The following is a 27,808-nucleotide window of genomic DNA, read 5'->3' on the forward strand; positions in this document are numbered from 1 at the left end:
GGAATGGCCACTCGATGGTATCAAAGGCCATCGTGGCGTCTAAGGAAACCAATATGGCCGGTTCAGAGATGTACTCCGCCCTAGCGAGGACGCAATGTAGACGCCGCAAGTTGAGAGCGGTATTACGATGAGGGATAAAGCCGCATTGATCCGGATGTATCAAATCACAGATAACTCCCAGCAAGCGATTAGCGAGAACCTTGGCAAGGATTTTCGGTTCGGCATTTAGTAGGGAGATAGGCCTATATGAGGCACAGCGGTCTCGTGGCTTACCGTCCTTGGGAATAACAACTATAGTAGCCAAACGCTGGTCGTCAGGAAGGGAACCCCGCTCGAGCGACTCCAGAAACATACGACGGAGGAAGGGCGCGATTTTATCCGGGCGTAGTTTATACAGTTAAATCGGCAGTCCGTTGGGGCCCATAGCCTTGCCCGAGCGAAGGGAACGAATCTCGGTAGCAATCTCGGCGACAGACAGGGAGGCATCCATCTGCTCACGGTCCTCGACGGATAGGCCGGGCAAGGCAATATCCCGCAGCAAGAGACGAGAGTCATCCTCATCTCTATCAGACACCGGGGAGTACACCGCCCGGAGGTGGTCAGCAAAACACTCCACAATCTCACCAGGGTCAGTCAAACACACTCCATCCGAAACCCGAAGCTCCGAGACCACACGATTCACTCTCTCCTTCTTATCCAACCAAGCAATCAGTTTACCCGCCTTGTCCCCGGCATCATACAACCTACCCTGTTGCTCCCTATACATGCTCTTGGCAGCGTCAGTGACAAGAGACTTATATTCAAACTGCTGCAAGCTGAGGGCATGAAGCCCATCCTGAGTGACACCCGTCTCCAAAGCCGCCTCCAGCCCCGATATTTCAGTCTCCAGCTTCACCACCGCCTCATTCTTAACCCTCTTAGCCTCCACTATCTGGGATAGGGCATGCCCGCGGAGCACTGTTTTGAAGGCTTCCCACAGGGACACTGAGGACAACACCGACCCCTCATTCTCGAGAAAATACTGATCAATCGACTTAACAAGGCTATCACGAATCTTGGGGTCTCGCAAGTACCAAGGGTTAATAGGGGCGATCCGCCCAGCGGACCGCATCCCGGTGTCGAAAAGCAACCACAGTGGGGAATGATCAGAGATACCCCGGGCCAAGTGCTTGACCTCTCGAATCCGGGCAGTCTGGGCCGCGGGCATAAGAAAATAATCCAATCTGGAGAGACTCCCATGGGCCCCAGAGTGAAATGTGTACTGACACTGTGTAGGATGCATTAACCTCCAACAATCCACCAGACCGAAGGTATCCAAGAGTCCGCCGAGCCACGCCTGGGCAGCAGGGAGGGCCCTGGGCGGGTGGCGATCCAAATCACCCGAAACAACCGAATTAAAATCCCCACCCATAAGCAAAAAACTGTCAGGAAGCTCAAGCAGCATACGATCCAAGTCTGAGAAGGTGGAGTTCTGGAGGCCCGGGGGAACATAAACCGAAACCAAGGAAAGGGACTGTCCCTCCCACCTCCCAATCAGAGCCACATAGCGCCCTCTATCGTCTAGGACAACCCTGGTGATCTCTAGCGGAAGTGAAGATCGTAGGAGAATGCCCACCCCTCTAGAGCCAGTGGTGAAACCGGAATGGGCCACTAGTCGGTATCCCCCCCTGTTCATGGCATGACAAACATTACCAACCAGATGCGTCTCCTGTAAGAATACCACATCAGGAGTCAAACGACGCAAATACTGCAACACAACACCCCGTTTGATACGATCCCCCAATCCGTTGACGTTCCAAGACATCAGTCTCAACCCGTCCCCCCCCCATCCCCTCCAATAGATCAAAGGTCCCCCAGCAAATAGCGCGACACCTGAAACTGAAACAGAGCCAATACCTCACCTTGAAAACAAAAAACACAAATCCAAACAACCCCTCCCACCCACCAACCCCCCCCCAAATTCAACTCCCCCCACCCTGCACCCCTGCGGTCCAGAAAACCACCCCAACTTGCAGTGTGCCTGTCGCCCTACAAACCCCATTCTACGAAAAGACCCCGGAGGAGGAAAGGGACCCGTCCCTGCCCGCCCCCAACAGAGATCATAATTAAACAAAATGTACAAAAGAAGTAGAACCCAGCCGAACAAAACAGAATGTCAAAGTCAAGGACCATAAGTCACTCCGAAGGAGGCCCGCCACCCTCGGCACCACCAGAAGGCCCAGGCCGGTCACCCCGGTCCGGCAGAGAATCCAGCCAGTCACTCACAGTCGCAGGACAGTCAAAAAAGGTAGCCCGGTCTTCGTATTCCACTCGGAGCTTAGCAGGAAAAAGCATTGAGTACTTAAGACCCAGGTCCCGGAGACGGCGCTTCACCCCCTGGAAACCCATCCGCTGTTTCTGGACCAGTTGGGTGAAGTCCGGGAAAAAGTTAACGGATGAGTTCTCATATCGGACCGGGCCATGTACCCGTGAGGCCTGCAGAATCGCATCTCGGTCTCTGTAGTGAAAAAGTTTTGCGACAATAGGCCTCGGGGGAGCTCCCGGTCGCGGCCGACCGCCTGGGACTCGATGGGCCCGCTCCACGGCAAAGAACTTACTCAGGCCAGCGGGGGCAAGCTGTTTGAGGATGAGTTCCTCAACCATAAGATCCACCGGGCGATTGTCGGAGGTCTCCGGAACACCTATGACGCGGATGTTATTGCGTCGAGCCCGTCCCTCGAAGTCCTCCAGCCGCCGGGCCATCAGGTCGTTGGTCGACTTGAGGTCGCCGAGAGCAGTCTGCAGGTCCGACACATCCGTACCAAGGGTGGACGTCCGCAAATCCAGCGATTGGACCCTCTCATTGGTCTTAGAGAGATCCGCCCGAATTAGCGTAACATCAATGGCCACCGTGTCGATTTTACGGGCCAAGGCCTCGTACTGCTGAGCGATGGTCTCCTTGATGCCATTAATGGCGCCCATGATGTCCTGCAGGGACAAATCCGGAGGGGCGGACGGAACACCCCCTGCGTCATCCGGGAGAACACTGGCCGTCCCAGGGGACCCTTTACCATGAGTGTAGCGGTCCATGTTGTTGGTCTGGACCGCTCCCCCACGTAGGGATGTCTTGGTCTTACGCCTCTCGGGATCCCCTCTACCTCCCATGTGGAACCACGCTCGCCGAAGGGGACCACCGAGCAAGCGCCAAAGTGGCACGGGCGAAGCCGTCACGAGCCGTACCAGGGACCGCAATGTGGCGGTGCGAGAGGATCAAAGTCAATGGGCACACTGGGTTCAGGCGGAGGCAAAGGCACGACGCGAAGGCCGAGTAAAAACCCAGCCGCACAAAGCAAGTCCACTGTCCAGCCACTCAGAGATCCAAAAGTGAAACCGAAAGTGATGAGACGGCCGCCGGCACAGCCCCGATGCCGTTGTTGTTCAACTATGCCCCGGCTCCACAGTTCACCTTCGCACCGGGCACAGCCATCAGTTGGGCCTCAAAAGTTCAAACCACCATAGATCAGGTCTCCCAGGTCCGATTTGGTTTCTGAAAAGAGTTTAGGGTTCAGCCAACGTTCATCTTCCAGAATCCGTCAACCAAGTCAGGATAGAGTCAGGATAAGTTCCGAGGAGCAGCGAGGGTCCGGGGAGCCCTGTGCTCACGCGACCATCTTGGATGCGTGCTAGGCTCCTCCTCCCTATTTAACTTTCTTGAACAAAAACGACCAGCAGAGGTCCGTAAAATACCAGAATCACTTTAGCATTCTCTAGATTGCAGTCCATAGAAATTGTCTTCCACGAGCACCCGTAGACAATAATATATTTTTGAAATCTTGTATTTTCAGTGATATGACCACAGAAGGCCCTGATTTTATATTAAAAACAGAGCTTTGGACTATTCCATTTCCCGCTGAAAGGCAATATTTATCTCCATGTGTTCCCATACCTGGTGTGTCACACAGTTTGGTGCTTACTTTTCCTCCATGTTAAAGAACAGTGGATGTTTCAGCAACCAGGCTGATGTGCTGCATAGCTAAATACATATAAGGTCCCAAAGGCGAGACCGATTGCATTGCAAATGCTTGTCTTATAACACTGTTTATTGTTATTTTACCAATTAAACAATACAGTAATACAATAGACAAACATGTGGCAGAAGTCTGCTTGTCACTCCTCCGACCCGTTAACTTTTCGATCAAGTTGTACATCATGCTATAATGCCTCGCTGACAGTTCATACTATCCCTATTCAGTTGTTGCCCACCTCATATCAGTGCCACACTTTTGAATATTGTATGCACAGAGAATGGTCGGTGCATCTGTTTTACCACTTCGCTTTCCATGGTCTGTCCACCTAGTGATCTTTTTTGTAGGTTGCGCTTAGGCAGCGCACATGCGCTGTCTGCAAGACCTGTTGTATTGAATACAAATTACTTTTTTCCCACCTCCTACTTGCCATAGGTTTATTTCAGTGTCACTCTTCTTGTCTGCCTCCTAACTCGTTTTCTCAGCCAATACTTCACTTCCGTTTAAGGCAGAGGAGCACCGGCCAAGTACAGTTTCCTTACGCTCACATTCCTAATCTGTCTTTTCGGAGAACTTTTTTAAAAATAATTGTTGTTCGTCACCTCCACACCATCTGCTTTTTAATTGTTGCTTTCCACCCGTCACTTTCTGCCTGTGTTTTTTAAATGTTGTGTTCAGCCTACGGGAGTTCGTTTGGTGCTGCTAATTGACAGAGTTCTATTGGCACCTCCACCCCGTCTGCACTCGACCCCTCTGAGTGTACAGCAAAAAGAGTAAAGTCTCTGTTACATCACAAACATTGCAGTACATCCCAGTAAAAACATGTTATAGGGATATCACGTTTTTGATAATTAGTGCAAGTAGAGAGGAGCCGGTGTAAACATCGTGCACAACATTGTTGTCAACATTTTATAAGTGAATGAATGAAAAATCTTATAAAGTGCACGATACCCGGAGGCGTCTTGGCACTGATAAGTTAAGACAAAGCAGACGAGGGTCAAATCCTTAGGGATCACTGGTTGAACAACCAGGTTTTAAGATTCTTCCTCTAATGTAATCAAATAAATGCCTGCTTTGCACGTTTTCTTTTGAGTAAAAAACACTAACCGAGGGCACCTACAGATATGGCAGGCAGGAGGACCCTACATGCCAACTCTCCGGAATCGGGTGGGAGGTTCAGAGCACTTGGCTTTATTTCCTCCAACTTCTTCGTTCTGCCCCTGCTGCACCGGAAGAGACAACACTGCTCTGGATAATGTTTCCCAGCGGCTTTGAAGATAGGGCAAATGAGCCATGTAGGTACCTTCCCCTTAATAAACACAATAGCAAATGAAAAATAGTTTATTCCGGGCCTCATTATACCGGCCATCAAGCCTCTGTAAATGCATCCCATGCAGTCCATGCATTCAATGCACTTTCTAAACACAACTCGTTCACCACACAAGACTATGTTTAGGTCTCGCCTAGCGTTGCAGCGCGAATGCGCTGCCATTGCTTTGTGAGGCATGCAATATATTCTGTAGTGTGGAATCTCTGCCCGCTCTCTGCCCATTGGCTTTTGTCTTAAATGCTGTCTTCCGATTGGTTTGAGGCTTGTTAGTCCCTCCTCATTCATCATTTGTATCCTTCCAGATCTTAACTTCTAACACTATTTTCTTCCCTGTCTCCCCACCCTTCCGCCCCCTCCCTCAGTCTGTGACTTCTCACCCTCACCGTCCCCCGCCCCCCCCACTCCCGTTCGTGTTTTCTTGCCTGCCGGCACTTCCATTTTCATCATTATTATTGCCATCTTGAAATTTGCGAGTTCAAGATGCGTGCTGTACAAAAACTTCTCGTGTTTAATGAACTAGATTTTAATGTTACTCTAAATATTATAAGACTCTAGGCAACATTCGGGGTATGCATGGCAACTGACGCCTCTTAGTTCACAAATGACATTGTTGTCGAGCGGGAGGAGCGGCAGTGTTTTAACTCATGCTTAAAATAAGCACTTTTAATAACTTCCTCTCAATTCAGTGCAATAATCTTGTGTACTGAGGTGACGCGCCAAAGAAATGCACTGTTTTGCACTCTGAAGAGACATTATCGCACATTTACATCATATTTACTGTATGATTAACATGCCGATCATTTTCACGGCTCGCCCACTGGCTCGTATACGCTTGGCTCGTCTCCGGCTGGCTCTACCTGCTAATTAATATATTGTCTCGCGCACCTCTAACAAAGAGAGATGAATAGATACATGACAGTGAGCCCGGTAGATGGTAGAGAAATAGACTGGTACAGACAAAGTCAGTTTCCATTGCCTCACGTCAGAATCATCACTTTCAATAACCTGGAAATCTGCCGGCAACTCCTGCATGCCCCAACCTCATCCCCCTCACCTATTCTTAGTAGAGGCGGCAGATTCTGAGCTGTGCCCTGCTGGTGCAGAGGAGCACCGCAGATTCTGTAGAAGCCCTAACCTCTCCGGGCGGGCACCTAAGCCTTCGGGGTGCCTTCACACTCAGGATAAATGAATACATTTTGTTCTGTGCTTTAGTCGCCCCTCTGTGAACACTGTCTGGTAGATGGAGCTCTGTGTTAATAAACACATTCAGAGAGGTGGTTGTGTACAAACAAACAACAGCCACAATACCGTACGTTTTGAACGTGTAGTTAAATACCTGCTCATCGAGTACCTAATTGGCTGATCATTCCATGGCACCTCCAAAATTACATTTGGACACATTTGCTCAACTGTAAAACACTCCCTTCTATGGGTCATTTAACAACTCGGAGCTTTGGGGTTAGGTAACCTACTTTGGATGCTGTGTAAAAGAATAAATGCAAAAATTAATGCAATGAAACTAAGCAACCAGTACTGTCTAAAACACTGTGAAAACTGACACGCATTCTGGCATTTTGTTTAGTTAATGTCGATTTTCTCATAGATGCGAGTAAAGTACTCTTAATATCTTAATGATATCTGCACACTTTTAACTAATAGCACCGGGCGACCTTTGACAACTAGGCAATTAATACATTTTGATGTACCCCCGAAGCCCCCCTGCCCCCTTGGCAAACTTCATTGCCTCCCAGTGTTTGGAGGATAACCAAGATGCAGGAGAGTGAGTCAAATAGTCTAGAAAATGAAAGAGAAGCCGGGATTCGGATTCACATGCTCCGATCCAAATCGCGTTGGTTAGTCTGTAAGCACTACTTATATTAATGAGTTTCGCATTAGTAAAGCACCACGGTGTGCATGTGTGGCGACACTTCACTCATGAGGTACGTGCCAAGCGAATGTTGACACAATCCACACTTTGCGTCTTTTTCAATATATGTATTACGAAGTGCTGGACCTTTGCAAGTGAGTTTGCACACTACATACATTCACTCCAAAAATAAAACGTGTAGGTAAAAAACATTGCCCTTTACAACGTCAATAGCTCTAACTCACAAATGCGAGACCTATTTGCATTGCAAATGCTTGTTTAAATAAACTAACAGGAAGGATTGTTGTTTTGCTTTTTATTTACCGACATGGAATGCATTTTTAGGAAGCATTTTCATATGTACTTAAAAAGCAAAACAGAAATCCTTCCTGTTAGTTTATTTTCAAAATAAACTCCCATCAGGTGAACGTATTCTGTTCAGAAAGCACATTCAATGCAGTTTTATTAACTTTAGCAACATTTGTCATAAAGTGCCAGCCCTCCTCCTTTCTCCTGCAGAGACAGCATCTGGTTAGGGGTGTGGTAGAGGGGACAAAGGAAACATGCCTGAGTTGTATTTCATGTTCTCAGGGATGCAGAACTCACTTAATGAGCCACCATTGTGTTGCTGTAACCTTTTACACGTGGTGGTTGCTATTTTTGTTGCTGCATTTTCTCTGTACATTTTTTTTGGTCTTCTCGTGTTATTTCCTTTGTATTATCTCATCATATGCTTTGTGCTATTATCAGAAAGGATTCGAGGTTCTATCATTAGCAAATGTACACCTTATCGTACAAAAAAGAAGCAGGTTCCTGAACATTCAGGGCCCAGAATTCTTGAAATCCCAACTTGAGAGCAAAATCTCACCTCCCCTTTTCAAAAAACTCCTCAAGAGCGACTTCTTTACACTGGCATTCCTATGTTGTCTGGCATCAACAATAGAAGTGTTAGACTAAAACAGAATGGGAGTGCCAACCTCACATTCAGTCGGACTCTGCCTTCATACTGCTGTGTACAGTTTGCCTTCCTTCAGTGCTCTTTAGAAACCACAATGCCACATAAAACCAAACTTGACCACCTAGCAACAATCTACATAAGTATACTCCACGGCATGCTAAACTATTAAAATCAGAATAATTTCACTCAGCGCCACACAGTTCAACGCCACACCAATCACCCCAACACCCCATTACATTACACTCCACCCGAAAACACATAAGTAAAAAGCATTCACATTTACAACGCCAATACCTCCAACTCTTGCAAATTCGATACCTATTGCATTGCAACTTTTTTTTTAGGTCTACGATAGCCAAGACCTTTTGATTTAAGTACAATTATATGTATAATAAACTTACCTGGAAGGGCTTCAGCCAGACCTCCCCGCCCATTGGTCTGTTGTTTGTCATTCACATTTTTGTTCCGCCCACCTCAGCATACAGAATCGGGCAACGGGTCAGCTCACTAATGCTATTGCTAACTTCACTGTGACTGGCCGAATTTCACTCGAGGCGCATTCCACAAACAAAATAGTTCCCTTCAGTGCCAGAGGCAACTATGTCAATGTGTTTTTTTGAAGCCCCAAAAATATTTTTCCTCATAGCAATTTTTTTTTTCCATTGGCGAGGGCGCAGCATCTCTCCCAACAATAAATTCTTACAATAACCGTGTCAAACAAAACAAGCATTGATAAAGCCAAAAGTCTGGTGGCCACCGTCAGAACTATAGACTTTGCCAATGTTTGTCTGGTTGTGTAATCTCGCCCCAAATCTGGCCAATAGTCCTATATGCAAGGGTTAAGTACGAAACTGGAAAAAAGCTTTCTCTGACGAATTAGCATTTTGTGACCAAATTAAGTTTACATCTGAAATAATGTCTTCATTTACCCATCTGACCAGTTTACAGAGTGATTTAGTCCCCGCGCGAACCAGACTCCAAAGAATGCCCCACTCTAAAAATGTCTGCTTCGATGAAGCGCATGGTCAGACGCTTCTTACTCTCGGTAAACTGGAGTGGTCAAACGTAAATGGCAAATGTTTAATTTAAGAAAGTGAAGCACGCCTACACTGCTGACATGTTTTTTACGGTTCCCAAAATTTCAGCAGTTATTTTTACTATTATTAAAGAGCCAACAGAGTACTCTCCAGCATTCTAAACTTCCTCAGATAAACGTAACTAGTTTTTTGATTATTTTGAGGGCAAAACTGACTCAATCAGTGCTAATCTTGCTAATCATGCAGTTTTTTATACTCGGACAGAAAAGAGGGGTTGAAAAGCTCCCAAAATATCGCCCCAGAAATTTTTATATGCTAATCGTATTTCCTGCTCTTCATATTTGTATCGTGGCCCGCTACTGTATTTCTTTACTACTTTTCCTCTCTGTGTGTTAATTTCTTCCTTCTTTCCATTGTTGCCTCTCATTGGGCCATGCTTCCTCCTCTCTCTCCAGGGTCATACTTCTTTCACAGGTTTCCTTGTTCTCCTGCCTGCCTCCCTCTGCCTTTATTATCTCTCTGCCTTTGTTATCTCTCTATGCTCTGCATGTTTCTCTTGAGTGCTTTCTTCTCTTTGTACTGTTCTCGTTTCTGTTACTGTTTGCTGCTCTTTTTCTCTCTATATTGTATTTGTTCTCTTTGTGCACCATTTTATTGTTAATGCCTGTAGCGTTGTGCATATTTTCATGTGGGTTGTCCAAGCTTTGTGGTCCTCTTGTTCATTGTGATTTCCTGATTTTAGTTGGATATTCTACATGCCATTGGTGTCATGTCATGGAACGTGAATCATTTGAGAATGAAGATATTGGACGGATTATGAACCAGCACTTTGTCTCTATAAAGGTTGATCGAGAAGAACGGCCAGATGTGGATAAAGTCTACATGACCTTCGTACAGGTACATGTCTCAAAATTGTATAGGAATAATTTTAATCAAAAAACATTGTTCAAGGTAAACCTGTAGCTAGAAACATTGATGTTGAATTAAACGAAGGTTTGGGGGACCTTCTCTACCAACTGATTGCATGTACCACTGGCTTCTCTTAATACCTAGAGCTGGAGGAGGTGAACTGACTGAGAATGGAGAAGACTAGTCCAATCTCTCTCGCTCTCTTCCTCTACATATTGACAGCCCTGTCCCTCCATTTCATCCTCTCTGACCGGCTGTTGATGAGCTGAATGGGGAGGAGGGGTGGTCTAATTATACCATTAGACTGTAATTAGAGTGGGAAAGAAGAGGATGGTGATGAACTAGCCTGCCATTTTCTGGTCTTTTGTCCTTAATGTCCAGCCCTTTCATAGTGCCCAGGTGGCCTTCAGTAAGCTGACAAGGAAGAGTGAGACAGGATCCTCAGTAGGCCAGAGGGGAAGATGGGGCTAGACTAATCTGCCTCTCTCTTTAATTCCTCTAAGTCTGAGCACAACTGGCTGTTAGTTGCCTTGAAGAGAGGTTGCAGGCCAGAATTATGAATTGACAGTCAGACTGGGATGGACAGAGTAGTCCAACTCTATCATCTAATCTCCTGCCCAGCCTTTTGGGAGTCAAACGCCAAACCTTCCCAATCCCGTTGGCCGATGCGTAAACTAGAAAGAGTAGTGAAGTGCTCCCTTTTTTGAGAGAGGGGAACGTTCTACCAATTAATTGCCGACATCAGAAAAAAGGCGAATCATAGTTAATTAACATGTACAGAAATAACAGGCATTTTTTCGGTTTACAGATGGTTGATTAAAAAAAGCTAAATTATTAATTCTGGGGACAGGTAAATGGTAGCCTGAATATTAGTCATATGGGTGATGAAACACTGTTGACAGAAATGTGGAAAGAGTTTATGGTCTCTGTATTAGTCTTTACCTCCTACCTCATTGTCACACATGAAAGGCACTAGATGTAATTGAAGTAGGTATGATTGAATGTAACTCAACTGAGCTACTACTTGAAATTTAGTGTATGTATTGTTGACAGTTTCAATCACCCAGCCATCATTTCCCTCCAATGCTGGATGTAGTTTGAGGCCCCTCTTAACAGAGTGTTAGCCAGTGGACAGGGCATGGACATTTGTAAGGAATACATCTTCCCGCAGGTTACTCACCTTATGAATTATCCTTCAATGCTTCAGACTGTACTGGAAATCTTTTTCTTAGTAATAGATTTGAAGTGTTGCCAGGTGGCAGCATGTGGCTTCAGCCATAACTATGCATCCAGTCCAGTCATGACAACACTGGAGTATATTAGGCTTCAACTGGAACATTGGTGTGAGATCCTGTTTTTCCACTCATCGACATGTGTCTGGAGCACTCTGTGTCTCCTCAAAATCATTAGAAAGTAACTAGGTCAAATATCTTTCCTAAAACTGAAGCAGACCCGAATGCCTTCCCTATGGTACCTTCTTATCGGAAGTCAGAGAGCCTTGACTTGATGTATGGCACAGCTGTCACACTGCTGTGTCAAAGTTGGAGGCACTCGGCCTCAATGTGTGAGACTAGTTGGTGTGCCTGGTTCTTGAGGAAATCTATTTCCTTCTTCCAATCCTTCTTGTCTGCAGACTTTATCTGAGGTTTACTGTGGGATCTCAATACTATCCGTAGGCTCGGAGGTGGGGAATCTTCCTGGTAGCGGCTTACCTACCAGGCTCTGTTAATATTAGGACAGATACCCTCATTACCCTCATTCGCCTCTCAGCAGAGATCACAAGTGGAAGCAACTCCTCAAAGTGAAGGTGGTGTTCTTCTCTAGATTGTATTTTTCATTTGTGGATCTCTTCACCACAGCACAGAACAGGAAATGTCCTTAATTTTGTGCCACAATGTTCTCTTTAAATAGTTCCTTGGGAGATGCCCTCCAGTTCAAGTGGTCTTGAGCAAGCTTTATACATTTCAGCTGATCACGCTTCTACCAAAAGTGCTTTGGGAAGTACAGGAGGATAGAGAACACCTGATTGTGATCAGTTCCGACTGGCCTCAGAGGATCTGGTGTGCTTATCTGTTGGCCCTCACGCTCATCTGCCCCTTTCTCACCCATGTAAAGTGGACCTGCTCTCGCAGAAGGATGGTCATGCACTCCAACACAATCCTCAAACACATGTGTTTGTACACAGCAGGTAGAGTCCTTTTGCTTTTCTGATGAACTTGCGGACATTAATTTGGCAGCCAGGAAGCCCATCATCAGGTCTATCTATGCAGGTGGCTGGGCTAAGTTAGTTCAGTGTTGCAAGTTGGAAGGTATCAGCTACTTTGAATCTTGCCTTTCTGACATCTTGATATTTGCATTGTCCCTTGCATGGCCATAGCTGTCTGGCAGGCCTACCCACCTTAATGTGTGTGTCTGATTAACCTTCTGTGTTTAAATCAATACTTGTGGCACGTTTTATTTAAGAGTTGCTTTAAATGTTTTTTTCCACCCGATTTTAGAGGATCCACACAAGGAGTGCATCTACTGTCTCCATCCTGAATACAAGGTGAAGTATTGCAAGGTAGAGGATATAGCCTTACGGCTAGAGCGATCGACCTCAGAGCTGAGAAACCGGGTTCGAATCTCGACAGGGAGCTCCACATCCTGTGATTCTGGGCAAATCACTTAATCTCCCTGTCCCTAACATGAATGAATGTATCCTTCTGTAACTAAACTGGTGCTCATATAAAGCGTTCTGATACCTGATATCTTCAGGTCGAGTTCGTGCTATATAAAACTCTAAAAAAAAAAAATAATAAAAAAATAATAATAATAATTTAAAGGTATGCCACATTTTTTCTCAAAAAACTTTGAATGACATAGAGTGAAGGTTACTGATTTGGCTTCAGAAATTAAAATCTAAAGAAAACACACTTTCTGAGGAGGAGAGTGATGATTCCTCAAAGACTGTAAAATTCTGTAAGAGGGATAGGTCTCGCGAAGGAGTGTCTCCAGGATCACCTAAAATGAGAATGAACAAGACCCACCATGGGTCCTTCAAAAAGATCAGAGGAACATACACATTCTTCAAAAAAAGAGAAATGTACCTCAAAAACGATTCATTCATTCACTGAAGGAAGCACAATTAAAAAAGTCATCCAGATCCCTTCCGTTAATGGCTAAACCACTAAAAATGTTTTTTTTCTCTCAATTTGAGTTCCCGGTGGCAACACCATCGATCACCTTGTCGATGACAACATCAATGGTTACTACCACTATGACAGCATCAACCTTTACTTCAGAGTCAACCACTATGATTCTCTCGTCTTCACTGAGAGCTTAGACGATGAGAATGACTGTGAGAATTCTCTCAACGGCACTGTCGACCAAGAAGACATCAAAGAAAATGTAGAGAAAAGCAGCTTCGACGACGACACCACTGATGATGGCTACGCCGACGACAATCCCAGCGATGAGAGCCCCGTTGATGATAACGGGACGGGTGCCCCGTCAATGCTGTCCACGCCGACGGGTGCCCCATTGACAACAACACCTCCGTTGAAGATCTCATTATTGATGGAACTTATGCGACATTGTTGACGAAAGCATCATTGATATCATTAACACCATTGATCTCATTGACACCACTGATATATTTGACACCATTGATGCCATTAGCAATCATTTCTGTAAAAGAAAGATCCTTTACAGAGCAAATATTGCCAGCTTATACATTGCCAAGCAAGGTTTCACCTTTCCCACCTGCACATCTCTGAGACTAATCAGAGGATAAGGGCACCTTTGGGGTAGCACATAGTCCCTCTGAATTATATGTAAAGTGTCAGGAGAATGATGAAGACGATGATTAATATTATGGAGTCAATATTATACTCCAGAGGAACAATCATAGTAATAAGACGGTGAGTACTATGGTGATGGTCAACAGGACCAGCACGAAGAGTCTGTTCAGATGCCACGGACTCTGGTCAATAATCCCCAGCATATGCTACAAGACTATTACAAGAGGTTTCCAGAGCCTGCAACAGCTGCTCCTCCACCATAAGCACCAAGACCAATGCATTCACCACAAATCCAGACACCAGCTACGCGCTCACATCTGGTATTTACAGCCCCACTGACTCCATTATCCACACTGGCTAGTACATTGGCTTAACCGCCAGTGTATAAAGCACCTTCCTCAGATGAGGAGAGAGAAGGCAGCGAGATCAGGGACACTTCTTCAATTGAGTGGGATGACTATCTGATCCAAACACCAGCTCCGCCTAGGCCACCACCAGCAGAGCCCCCACCAGACGACATGGTGACTTTCACAACCTTCTGGAAAGGGCAGCTAAAAGGTTCCAACTCCCTATAAACACAAATCAATCAAACTGCTTCCGCTACGATTTCAAAGAGTCCATGAAAAAAATCAATATGAGAGGAAGGCATCAAGGCTTTGAAAAATCCAGTGACAGTGTCGGCAGTACTGCTGCAGCTGTATAAAAAATGTAAAGCACCGAACGATTCACCAGCATGTTTAATCAGTCATCCCACAGTTTGGTTATAACGCAAGCGACCCAGCGTCGCTATAAGTATCCATCCACTTCTATAACGATACCACCAGATCGAGATGGGTAAAGGCTGGATAATATGGGAAAACACTCCTCTACCATGGCAGCCGCTACTGTCAAAGCAGCTAACTCCCTAGCGATATTAGGACGTTACGACAGGCAGATGTGGTCTGCTATCGCTGCATACATTAACCTCGTTCCAGAAGATTCAAAAGGCAAAGCCAGAAAAACTCTATAGGAAGGAGAAAGAACTGTGGAAATTATCGATTGTGAAACAGAGATATATCTGGATTCAGGCAACTGGCTGATGCAGCTGTTCTCAGGAGACAGGGATGGCTGAAGGCAACATCTTTCAGGCCAGACGTTCTTAGATATGCCGTACGTTATTCGGCAAGCATGTTGAACCATAAAAACTGATTCTGATATAGCAACCTTCTTAGAGACACTGCAGGTAAGAAAACATCCCTTTCGAGGAGCCTGGGGCAGAGGATCATACTCCTACAGAGGAGGTTTTTCATACAAACACACGGCAATCAACTCACAAAGAAGAGGGACCAGGGAATGAGCCTTCTCTGACTCCCCTTTGTAAAAATTAAGACTCACAAAAAAAAGGACTTAAAAAAATTAACCTAGATTCTGGTAAGAGGTTCCTGTACCCTATTATATCTTTACGGTATATCTGAAACAAAAGAAAGCATGATACAAGAAGGGAATTGAAAGAAATTCTTAATACTGCCCTCACCCACTGTGCAGTGGCATGCTTCATCATAGGGCCGCTGCAGACGTCCAAGTGCAGACCAACACACTGGACGGAGCGCTGTTTTTACAGAGGGGTGAGGGATGAAATTAAGCAAGATAACAGAAAAGTAAAAGTGTTAGGGAAAGCTTTTCCCTCAAGAAGGGATCTCTAGTGCAGAAAAGAAAAAGATAAAACAGTCTAAGGAGATACCTAGTAATTACCTTTATTCTTGGTTCCCCTTGACTGGGTTGAAAATAAATTAGGGATATATAGGAGGGGTGACTGCCCCTAAATCCCTGCTGCAAGTACCAACTTGTTTCAGCCTCTTCAGTTAGCCCCTTTGGGTCAATGAGGCCTTCTTCAGGGTGTGGATCCCTTGGTGTTTCAGGTCACAACCAGTGTTGTGGGTTCTGTGGCACTCTGGTCTAAAATTTCATTGTTTTCAGTGAACCTTCTACTATGTATGTAGGGAACACATTTTCCGAGTTTACCACAATTTCTCCAAACCCGGGACCGCCGGGGGAACGTGGTCTTATTGTCAAACTTTCTTCAAAGACCGGCGTTCGTCCTGTAACCCCAAATGGGTCCTCCGACGATCTTTTATCATACTTTCCTTTGTCTCAGATATACCTTCAAGATATAATAGGGTACAGGAACCTCTTACCAGAATCTAGGTTAATACCCCATACACACAGCAATACCAGCCTTTTCAAAGCCAGTATCACTCTCAATACTCTCAATATTCCCAGCAGAAATACAGGCAGCCACCTACAGCTGGCTACATGCAGGCACCCAATCGTAAACAACCTCCCCATGTGAGAGGCACTGCCAGAAATCAGTGACCTTTCAGCGGTACCGCTAACTCCCCGCAATTCCCAAAAACAATTTTGGTGCTGAATCTTGAAATATCTCCAACAATGGTCCCACATTACAACAGACAGATGAATGTCAACTCACGTGGGCACTGTTAGACCTGGTACCATTGACGTGAGTCTCCCTTCCATTTTTTCCTGATTGCCTCCTCTGTTTTTGAACTGTTTGCTGGTTTTAGATGCTTTGGGCACTGTGGCACTGCTATTCAGTGCCACAGTGCAAGTGCTCCCTTTGTTAAATTGATGCATTGATTAGTGACTCCATGATTGGGTTATTTGATTTACTTGTCAGACCCTAGTAGAGTGCACCATGTGTGCCCAGGGCTTGTAAATCAAATGCTGTTGGTGGGCTTGCAGCACTGGTTGTGCCATCCACAGAAGCAGCTTGTAAATTGTATCTCGGGCCTGCCATTGCAAAGCCTGTGTGCAGTCTGGTCACCCCTATGGTAGGCCCAAGGGCAGGGTGCATTGTAAGTATAAGGTAGGACATGCCCTGGTGTGTGTGGCATGTCCTAATAGTTAATTACAGGCATTTTCGTTTTTTCACTATTGCAAGGCTACCTGTTCCCCATAGGCCAGAATGGGCAGTTTGATTATAACATCTTATAATCCTAACTGACTCAGGGAACTAGGTATAAAGTAGAGTTTAGTATGCCTGAACTCAGAATGATAAAATACATCTTTTAGTGAAGTTGGTTTTAACATTCTGTGTTTGAAAATACCACTTTTAGAAAGTAGGTATTTTCTTGCCCAACTATCCAAGCCTACCTCTGCTAGGTTGTGTATTCCTTGTCTGGAGGTTCAGTGACAGGGGCTGGAGGATTCCAGGAGACAGGGTGAGTCAGCACACGGCTGAATAGAGAGATCTGCATGTAGATGGGTGGGAGGGGTTGCACCTGGGACCTGAAGAGTGCTGTGCCTTCCCTCCACAATGCTGGCTCCACCTCCTGTGGTGCGTCTTATGTCCCTGGCCTACACTGTGAAAGGAAAGAAGGAGTCTTGTCAACAAAGTGCTCCAGGACCGACCAGAACTGGTTTGGACTAGGCAAAGGCCTCTCTGCCTTCAGAGAACAAAGATAAAATGAGTATTAAAGGGGGGACCCAGACCCCAGAATTTTAGATCACTTCTGGAACAACAAGACGAAACTCTGCCAAGGAGAAGAACCAAAGGAAGCTGTAGGAGTTGGTTTGCCCCCCTGCCAGTGTGCTGTGTTGTTGGGTTGGCCTGCAGTGGTGTCTTCATTGCCAAGGGGAGGAGAAGGAACTTTTAAAGAACTTTCATCATCTTGCAGAATATTACTCCAAGGGCTTGAACTTGTGCTTGCCTCCTGCTGAAGTCTCAGGGACAAAAGACTTCACCACCAGCTCCCCTCTGAATTTCCTTGCTGGGAATTCTGTCTGCAGAAGCCTGCGTGTCGCTGGGAGCTGGAAGTGCGACGCAACGAGCAGAAGCATGTCGCTGCCCCAGCTGTTGCCGTTGCATCGCCGGAGAAGCGTGCAGCCGCTGCATCACCAGAGAAGTGTGTCTTCGTCGCAGCTGTTTGCCGTTGCATCACCGGAGAAGCGTGTCACCACCGCAAGGGTCGCCGTTGCATCACCTGAGAAGCGTGCCGCAGGGCCTGTCGCGGCTCCAAAGTACAGAGTTTGCCGCACAGCCGCCAGGCGTGCACGCATCGTCTACACGTCGTGGTATCAAGGGCACCATCTTATCGCATCGCACCGGATTGTCGCATCACATCGAGGCGCCATCTTGCCGTATCTTAACCGGGCCGCAGTACGAGAATCTATGCATCACCGCCTCTCCGGTAAGGATCAAGACGCATACCCTACTCTGTGCAAGCATTGAGGCGCGACGCATCGTCTCCCTCGAAGCAAGGAACCAACGCATCTCCAACGCTGCGTGCCCCTTTGTTTATTTTGCGTTACGCATCCAGGTACTTTTGTGAGAACTTTGTCGCATTTACCGTCAACTTGAACTAAGTTACTTCTACCATCTTTCAGTCAATTTTGAGTATAGTATTGTGGATTTTTGTCGTTTGTGGTCTTGTGTTAAGTCTATGTAAAGAATACTTATTTTTATAAAACCTGTGTGGTGTCCATCTGTAGTGTTTTCACTGTATTACTGTATGTGTTCACAAATGCTTAACACACTGTCTCTGAGATAAGCCTGTCTGCTTGTGCCAAGCTACCAAGGGGGTGAGCAGGGGTTATTGAGTAGTGTAATCCCCTTTCCCTGACTTAGAAGCAAGGGTCCCTATTTGGTCAAAGGTACCTACCTCTGCCAACTAGAGACCCCCAGTTCTAACAGGCACACTTTGGAATTTATCACAAAACCACCAAATTCACCCCAAAAGGGCAGCCTCTCCGCCATCTACCACAACTTCTTAAGGAGATATTAACCATGCTAAGAAAAGGAGCAATCGAAGAGGTCCAGAAGATCCGGAGGGGAATAGGTTTCTACTCCCATTTCTTTCTGATAAAAAGTCAGGAGATGGGCGCCCCATCTGAGACGTTCTGAAACTCAACATGTATTTACAAAAACAATCCTCTTGCATGGTCCCTGTTAGACCTGGCATCCTTGGCGTGGGTTTCCCATGCGTGTTTTGCCTTTGCCTACTATGTTTTACTATGTGTTGTACTTCGTTTTCGCTGGTCTAGATGCTAGGATAGAGTAGCAAGCTAGTTAAGGTTCTGGAAAGCAGCTGTTGTGCAGCAGGATAGAAAAAGCAGAGTTTCCTGATCTATCCTCACATCTGCGTGTGTGTCTGAATCTAGACAATAGTTTATTGTGAATGTATATACTGCTTTTCATGTTGCTGCTTTGCAGATGTCTGCAGTTGGTACATTTTGAAGCCATGCTATAGAGGCTGCCTTTCCTCTGGTGGAGTGAGGTTTACATTTCCCTGGAAAGGGTAAGTTAGCCAATTGATAGCATAAAGTGATACAAGCTGCTATACTAATACAGATAGACTGTTTAGATGTTGCTGACTTTGCCTAATATGGCGTTAATTTACATACAGCTAATTTGTCTTTCTATGTCTTTTGTCAAGATAGAAGTGAAGGACCCTTCTGATGTCTAATGAACAAAGGAAACGTTCTGCTGCTGTGGCTGGGTTATGCATTTAAGTGGGTAGCATGTTAGTTTGATTGAAATGGAAATCAGAAATGACCTTTAGGAGGAATGTGTTCGCATCAGAACCCTATTAGTCTGGAATATGGTGCGTGGTAATACAGATGACAAAGCATGAATCTCTCTCACCTTTTGAGCAGAGGTGATGGAAACTGGAAAGGCTGCTTTCCAGGAAAGATACTGTAATGTACCCTTGTGAATCGGCTCAGCTGGTGGTCCTTTTACTTTTGATAGAGCAATATTTAGGTCCCATGGTGGACATTCTCGCTGGTAGGAACCCTATCTCCAGTCCTTTAAAAAAATCTTTAAAGACCGGGACATTATAAAATGATATTTGATTTGGAAATTTGCTTTGGAGATGAGTATTGCAGTTTAGATTGAGCCAAATGTAGCCGATAAACTATTATAATCTCCACCTTACACAATATAGGATCATGCCTGTTTTTCTTAGAGGATAGGCATAATATTTCCCAATTTATGGAGTAAAAGATTTTTATGGACTACTTGCTTCATTTAAAATCGCCACACATGCAGCAAGGAATTATTCTAGCGTTGAAGACTTCAATGAAGTTGAATGAACTTCAATGAAGTTTCACATGAACTAGAACTACAAGTAACCTTTTCCTTGTGGAGAATCAAGGGGGTGATGAAGAGAGTCTCAGTCGGAGGGAGGTTCAATGAACTGTCAGATGTTTAGTGGAGAGCCTAATTCTGATTGCAATAACACATGTACTGGCAGCACAACTGTTGTATTGCTTTTATTCTTGTGCACGAGACGGAAGCATGCAGGTTTCTCTTGAGAACTCTTCACGCGACCTCCTCATGCACAAACTTGTTTGTATTCAACTTTGTGCCACGCTCCATGCCGTTTGCTGTTAGCGGTTTTACAAGCAACGATCATTACCGTTCTTGGATCTGCAGCAGCAAGACGCCGTGGTCGTATTCAATGTACGAATAAACACCCTTTTAATGACTTTCTGCCTACGCCTCTTCACTTAACATCCTTGTTGCATTTTTCACTTTAGATGTGAACAATCATACAGAAATGTGGAGGGATGGAGTTTGCATGAATCAGACATCACAAGTCATGGAGAAGAGTGACAACAAGATAACTTGGTCTTGGTGTGTGAATAAATATGAACATTAACAAATACAGAAGTACCTTACAGCTATCGGATAACAAAATACACAGTGGTAGGCTTTCAGTAGGGAAAGGTTTATGTGAGACAAAACTTATTGATGTGATTCGTGACATAAATCAAGGATGAGGGAAAGATGTGTAGATGTTTATTTCAGCAACATATGTAAAAGTCATAACGAATCAAACCACATTCTGTTCCTGCGTGATGCAGCAACTAGGAATTGGTCCATAAGGAATAAGGAGAGCTATTTTTTTATGCATACTCTTAATCTCAGGTGCCAGACTAGATCTGGAGAATTGTTTTAGCAGTGCAACTGCACACCACATTAGGGAGTGAGTGTCGCTCTGTCCTTGCTCAATGCTGCCCTAGAAGTGACGGAGTAGAGTCATATAATCCCTATCTCTGTGTTCTAATGTCAGTCCCTTTCTTCCAGTGCCTTTGAACATGGATCCAAGGCTCCGCTTCAGATTACATCCAGGGGAACGATGTCTCCACCAAAAAGGACAGGATTCAAGCCATGCCATAATATCAGGAAGCAGATTTTGGTCACGGAGACCGCAAAGTGTGCTCCTGACATGTCTCTAAATTGTTTGATAAATGGTTCCAACTGCACCCAAAGATCATTCAAGACTAGGAGACAAAGTTATATGCCGCCGAACACAAGAATTAGTTGCTTTCTTCAGACAGAACCTGCTCCATGTTGCAGGCTGGGTCCCTGTCCTGACCACAAAGCCAATCCTGTGACTGCTCCACATCTTGCTTGAAATCTTCAGGTAGTGAAAGTTCGAGCACAAGCATAAGAAAACAAAGTGGGACTTGACCCGTCCCATCACTCTGACTCCAAAGAGAAGGTGCAAGGTTGTCAAGATGTAAGTTGCACTCCATTAAGGCCACCTGCCATGCAACCAATTCCTCAGTAGGTCCTGATATGCCTTACACTCCCGGGGTCATCAGTGACCCACAGCAGATTGGGGCCTTAGAAAGGCCCTACTGCAAATTTTCAGTTCACTTCCAACTCTCCAGCGGACACACCTGGCTTACAGTTAGATTACCATCAGTAGGTCCTCCCAGGAGCTGTCTGTCCCCTTGGGGCCCGTGACCCAGCCTATACCAACTCTGGTACAGACTTCCACTCTGACCCAGGGATTCACTGAAGTTCCTGATGCCGGTACCATCTCCACCAGGACCAGTGAGTGACCTGTTAGTCACTCCCATGAGTGACCTGTTGGTGACTCCCATACTAGATATCGAACCGATGTTGGCTCTTTACTGTAGAGCGACCAGTTGTCATGCGACCTTCTAACCCTGTGCCTCTTTTCTTCTGTTTGCCTGGCACTGCAATCTTTGAACATATTCCGTCAATTGGGAACATACCCACATATCGTAAGAAGAATTGCCAGCATAATCTTGCCCAGCAGTCCCAGAGGATCTCAGGGCCTTCCAGGCTCAGACAATCATTGATGGGCAGGATCCGGCCAAGTATGTTATCTGCATGAGTTTGGATATTACAGACTGCATTGAGGCCATAGAGGGCAGTCGATACTAGCATTGTCCTTCGTAGACATACCTGGATGAGGTCCACCGGATTGTCCGGCGATGTGCAGGCACTGCTCATGCATATGGTCTTTAATTGATTTCTCCTCTTTGGCGAGGATGGAGACTCCGTTTGGAACGCATTAAAGACAGCACAGCTTGGGGTGGTTGACCCCTGCAAACATTTTTCACAACAGTTCTGGAACTATACAGGCTGTTCTAGAGGACTGGCATATTGGCAGAAACAGCCTTCCAAGACGGTGATGCGGCAGACAACCAAATCCTTTTTTATTATTGTTCACCAGCTGAAAATTGTATAATTACAAATAGTATATCTGAACGGTTATTATTTTGTTTATTTCTACCTTGAAATAAGTTAGTGATCGGACATCATTTTCTCTGCTGGTCACTTGCTCATGTGTAAATTAATGAATTCCTTTCTGGATTAAGCCCTGACCAAAGTTAATATTTATCAAATTGAATCCCTAGAGAGGTTATGGAGTAATCTTTTCTTGACGTTTATGCTGTGATATAGAGTGTACTGTTGGCGTCCTATCTTCCCTCCATTTCACCTCTCTCTGCCCCCTTTTTTGGGGCTTGTGCACCAATTTGCCACACTTTTCTGCCCGTTAATTCTGATTTTCAGTGATGCATTAAAACAGCTGGTGCACTGCAAATGCCAAGCAAAAATCCTGTCTCAAATCATACTAGGAAAAGGCTGGTGGTAAAAAAAAGTGGACTTAAATCGGGGGAAAAAAAACCTGTGGTATTTTTATTTATTAACATAGAATTCTAATTCGAGGTAATACTGTACTTTATTGTTACAGCCATATTTTCTATATGAATATAGTGATCTATCTTTAATGAGACCCTTAGTATGTTACTTCTTTTTAAATATATTTGTATTGAATTTTTTTATTGATATTAGAGATTCATCAGTGACAGAGAATTGATACATAGTCAATCCACTCCTACGATGTTACATGTTTTTTTTAATAAGACATCACCTGGAAAAGACTATATGGGCCTTCTGCATCTCTGAGACTAACTTTGTAGCTACAGTATGCAGCTGACAGTATTTGTGTGTCAGCTATCTAAAACATGCCTATTCTAGAAAATTAAACCGTACAATGAAACTTTAATACTTTTCATTTTTAATACTAGGCAACCAGCAGTGGTGGAGGCTGGCCGATGAGTGTCTGGATGACCCCTGACCTTCGGCCCTTTGTAGGTGGGACCTACTTTCCTCCCGAGGATGGACCACATAGTATTGGGTTTCGGACTGTTCTTCTACGTATTGCAGATCAGGTATTAGACTGTTACATTTAGTGTACTGTAAATGTAAGGGTTAGAACTGATAGCTTACAATCGAGTCTTTCTCCATTTGGAACTGTTCCTGCAAGTACACTCCAACAATGTGCTTAAGATATGGTTTCGGAGTCCTAGATTGGGTTTAAATGTCTAGTGCAAGTTTTGTATCTGCTGCCTAACATGGAATAACTTTTTGGCACAAGATCAGGCTGATGGAAAAAGTGTTGTTGAAGGTGAGGAGTTTTGGTATTGGAAGATTTGAACTAAATATGCAGAATCAGTATGTATCAGCCTTAGATAAAGGTTATGGTTACTTCCTGATCTCAAACATCAGTTGCTTAGGGATCATAAAGTAGTCTAGGATGGATCCTGGGACTGTTAAGTGTTGCTTGAATTTGAGATTGTATTGGGTTGTGTTAGGACTTACATATACGTATTTAATGTGTGTGCCCTGCCTGCTTGACTGTAAAGAATGCTTAGACATCTATCAATGTCTTCTCGAATGTGGAAATTGTAAGCTTGCATGAGGCAAGCCAGTTAAAGGCTGAGCAGGGAAACTATTCTGCTCCAGTCGTGCTATTATGTAGTATTTACAGTAAACTCCTAGTTACACTTTGTACCCTACCTATTTCCACAGGGACTGCTTTATTCTGTTTGCAACAAAATTGCCCACTGGTGAATATAAATAGTCTAGAACAGGAATGAGATAACTGGGTCAATCGAAACATATTGTTTCTTGTTGGTAGGACATAGCTTTGAGGAAAATCTTTAGTTTGTGGGATATTATATGATATTTATAAACCTAAACTAACTATACATATGTAAAAGTCCTTAGAACAGTTTAAAGAAAAAAAAGTTTACCTTCCTAAAATATGCTCACACAGCTGTACGTGTAAAGACAACATTGTTTGATTTAAATAACTACAATTAGAATTTACCAAAACACTTAAAAAACAAGCATTGTGGTTAGAAAGCGTTTGCTGACTCTACTTGTGAAAAGGAGAAAGTAAGGGAAACAAAGCTAGATATAAACCGCATTTGAGAGGAATTTGGCAACATGACATAAGTAGTTTGATTCAGTAAACTAAAATGCAGATCAGTGTCGGTTTGAGCAAACTAATTTGTGTACTCTGTGAAGTATGGATTTATGAATGCTAAGTGTTTCCCTTTTATGCAATTTGTATTATGAAAATCATTCTTGGGAGCTGTTTTTTGTTCACTTGCCATTGTTAAGAGTACTCTTTTCCTGTAATAGTAAGTTACATTTGTTGTGCTTTCTCTTGGGTGGAGTCTGTTGCAACATTTTAAGTAAATTATGGAAGGATGAATGTGCTTTGCTTATTGCTAACTTTCTTGACAGCCACACTTTTGAAGTGTGTCGTATTTGTCAGCATATACCTTAAGTACTGAAGAACTAAGAGTTAATAGGCTAACAGGCCAAGCAGAACTGTCTCGAGAAGTGCATTAGAGATACTTCAGAAAAGCACAGCAAAACAGAATATACCACCACTCTGGACAATGGCGGGCCCACTCTAATGCAGTCACAAATGTCTGATATCTTGGCAGTAATAACGCCTTCAGCGATGGGGCTTGTCTTACTGGAGAGAGGGTATTGTTGGAGTCAAGAGTTTTGGCATTGATACCACTCTTAGTGAAGAGCTCATTCACCAATAAGGAGGAATCCAGGTGAGATGCACAGACTGCACCTTAAGCCAGAAAAGGTGCAGAAAATTATTGAAACCTCACCATCAGGTACTTCCAGATGATGGAGCAGAAGAGGATTTGTTGAGCTCCTGTTAACAATTCATAGGATAGATGTTGAAGCCCACCCAGTGTCTGCCCTGTATCCTGAGTAAAAATACCTTATAAAGGAACACGTACTGTGTATAAAGCCCTGGGCAACCCAGAAAGATGGGATAGAGAAGGGAGAAACACAGGAGCTGAACTCTCGTTCTGGATGCAACTCGTCACTTGTTCTAAAACAATACATGTAATATAGAGAACAGGTTTGTGTATTGACAGGGATGCAAGTGTGTGTGTGTGTATGTGTGTGTATATATATATATATATATATATAATTTATTTTTTTCACTGAAAAAAACAAAGTTTAAAGTAACTTTATAGTTAGGAATTGTAAGAATATCTAACTTTACATTAAAAAAAACCTTAGAAATTCACTAAAAAACAAAGGTTAAAGGGATTTTATAGTTAAATGAAAATGTCATGTAAAACATACCATTTGAAACTAACAAAACCACTGAAATTCACCATTCATAGTTTCCTCAAATAACTATAAGTCATAACCTAAAGTAACTATAACTCCCCCGCCATGCACAGTAATATCAACAATGATGGCATTTCAAATGTGATTAGGAATGTTATAACTGTAGTCAATGGATATGTCATGAGTGATTTAATATGCAAGGCTAAAAGCAGTGCATGGTAAGGTCAAAAGTTATAGTTACTTGAGATAACTATAACTGGTGAATTACAGTTGTTTAGTTAGTTGCAAATGGTATGTTTTACATGACATTTTCACCTTACTATAACATCCCCTTTAACCTTTGTTTTTTTCAGTGAATTTCTAAGGTTTGCATCTTACTTTCCTCAACTGCCTGTTGTATATCAATCTCGATGAAGCCCTGCAAGTAAGAATGTATATAGAGTAGTGTATGAACAGAATCATTGTGTACGATAATGCAATAATAAGTTATGATGTGTATAAAATTGAATCAAATACGGCACCCAAACATCGGGATCAAGGCACTGATGGCTGAAACATGTTGATGTGTTAAGCCAAAGCCAAATAAAGTATATGGTACACGAAACGATAGTGCCTGGAGTGCAATTCATCTTGTTATTCTGAATGGATTGAGTGCATTCATAGCGTGTGGGCGGACACTCTCCAGTGAGCACCGGCAGCGCTGAGGAGCACGCCATCAGACACGGCTACATACATACATATATACATTTACATATACATGATTTGCCTATATCTTTGGTGCCATTTAACGAATCTTCACAAAATTTCTCCCAAAAAGTACCATGGTGATTCTTGTTGTGCATGGAAAGTTTCGGGTGAACTGTCAAGTGTGGGCTGAGAAAAAGGGGTGGGTCAAAAAAAGTATATTTCCCATGTTAATTCCCATAGTCTTTAGACAAGCCTGCACCCCAAACTGCTGAACGGAATTTCACAAAATTTGGTAGAAAGGTAGCTTTTGGTCTGCAGATTGTGCTTTTTGTTACTTGGTGTAAATCCGTTCAGTAGTTTGCGAGATATTAAAGAAAATTCAAATTTGTATATTGGTGGCCACGACGACTTCACAAATAATGACAAGCTACTGCAGAGAACTGCAGAGCTCTGATTGGCTGCCAACACATCAACCAGAAAGTATTGGCTGTCCCCCCCCCAAAAAAAAAGTGAAGAAAAGAGGGCAGGGTAGGAATACCCTGACTTTATAACAAAGCTGACCCACTCAAATACGTACAGAAATATCCTTAATTTTTGTGTATCACCAGGATTAAGGAGGTATCACAAATAACCTCTTCACATCCACCCCCAATTATTTTTATTCATGGGGTAGATTCCTGATTTACCAAAATCTGTACTATATTTTATATAAAACAGTGATTTATTGCAAGAACCCTCAGCTTGTAAGCCACTGTTGTCAATTGGTGAAAAACTGTTTCAAAATTGTGACAACCCACACCATAGAGGTTAGTGGAAAAATGTGCAGAACAAGGTAGCACCTCACGTGTGCAACACCATAGCGGGCTGTCACTGGTTAGGTCAACACCAGTACTGCCACGTTTCTCATCATAGGTTGCCACCTTGGTCAAAGAAAAATTGGGAAACTGTACCAACAAAATTCAAAAGAAAACAAAACGGTGAAAAAAAGAGTGAAAATTACACACCAAAGTCCTGATTTAAAATTGATAGAGAACCATGACTACCACAATTTTATTCTCAGCTCATGGATCAATTCAAAAATAAAAAAGTGCTGTAAATCAACAGCCTATCATTGATACGGATACCCAGATAGTCAAATGAACCAACCTGCTCCAAACTATGCGTACCCAGGGTAAGTTTCCTCTTATTAGACTTATATGGATTAAATACCATATATTTGGTCTTCAGCCCATTTATTTGTAGACCCTTACCTTTGCAAACTAGGGAACATTTATTTAATAGATTTTGAATGCCACAGGGTGTTCTGGCAATAAGCAGTGTGTCATCTGCAAAAAGCAGACAGGACAGTACCTTTCCAGCCAATTTTGGTGGCTCACCACCGCAGTTAAAGAGTTCTCCTATTAGGCCATTTATGTAGAGGATAAACAGTGTAGGAGCAAGAATGCATCCCTGGCGAACGCCCTTCTGAAAAGCTATGGCGTTTGTCAGGCAGCCCTCAGTATTCCACCTGACCCT

At 44.0% G+C, this 27,808-nt stretch overlaps 1 protein-coding gene across 13 annotated transcripts in view; it reads left to right on the forward strand.

The window, feature by feature from the left end:
- SPATA20 (spermatogenesis associated 20) overlaps window positions 1-27,808 on the forward strand; it is a 2,191,885-nt gene that overhangs the window by 590,800 nt on the left and 1,573,277 nt on the right. For all 13 annotated transcript variants that reach the window (XM_085617132.1, XM_085617125.1, XM_085617126.1 and 10 more), the window contains 2 exons: window positions 9,939-10,093; window positions 23,236-23,379. In XM_085617132.1, coding sequence (XP_085473258.1) covers window positions 9,939-10,093; window positions 23,236-23,379 — 299 coding nt within the window. The remainder of the gene's footprint in view (window positions 1-9,938; window positions 10,094-23,235; window positions 23,380-27,808) is intronic.

This window comes from Triturus cristatus, chromosome 7, assembly GCF_964204655.1.
Source record: "Triturus cristatus chromosome 7, aTriCri1.1, whole genome shotgun sequence".
NCBI classification, from domain to species: Eukaryota; Metazoa; Chordata; class Amphibia; order Caudata; family Salamandridae; genus Triturus; species Triturus cristatus.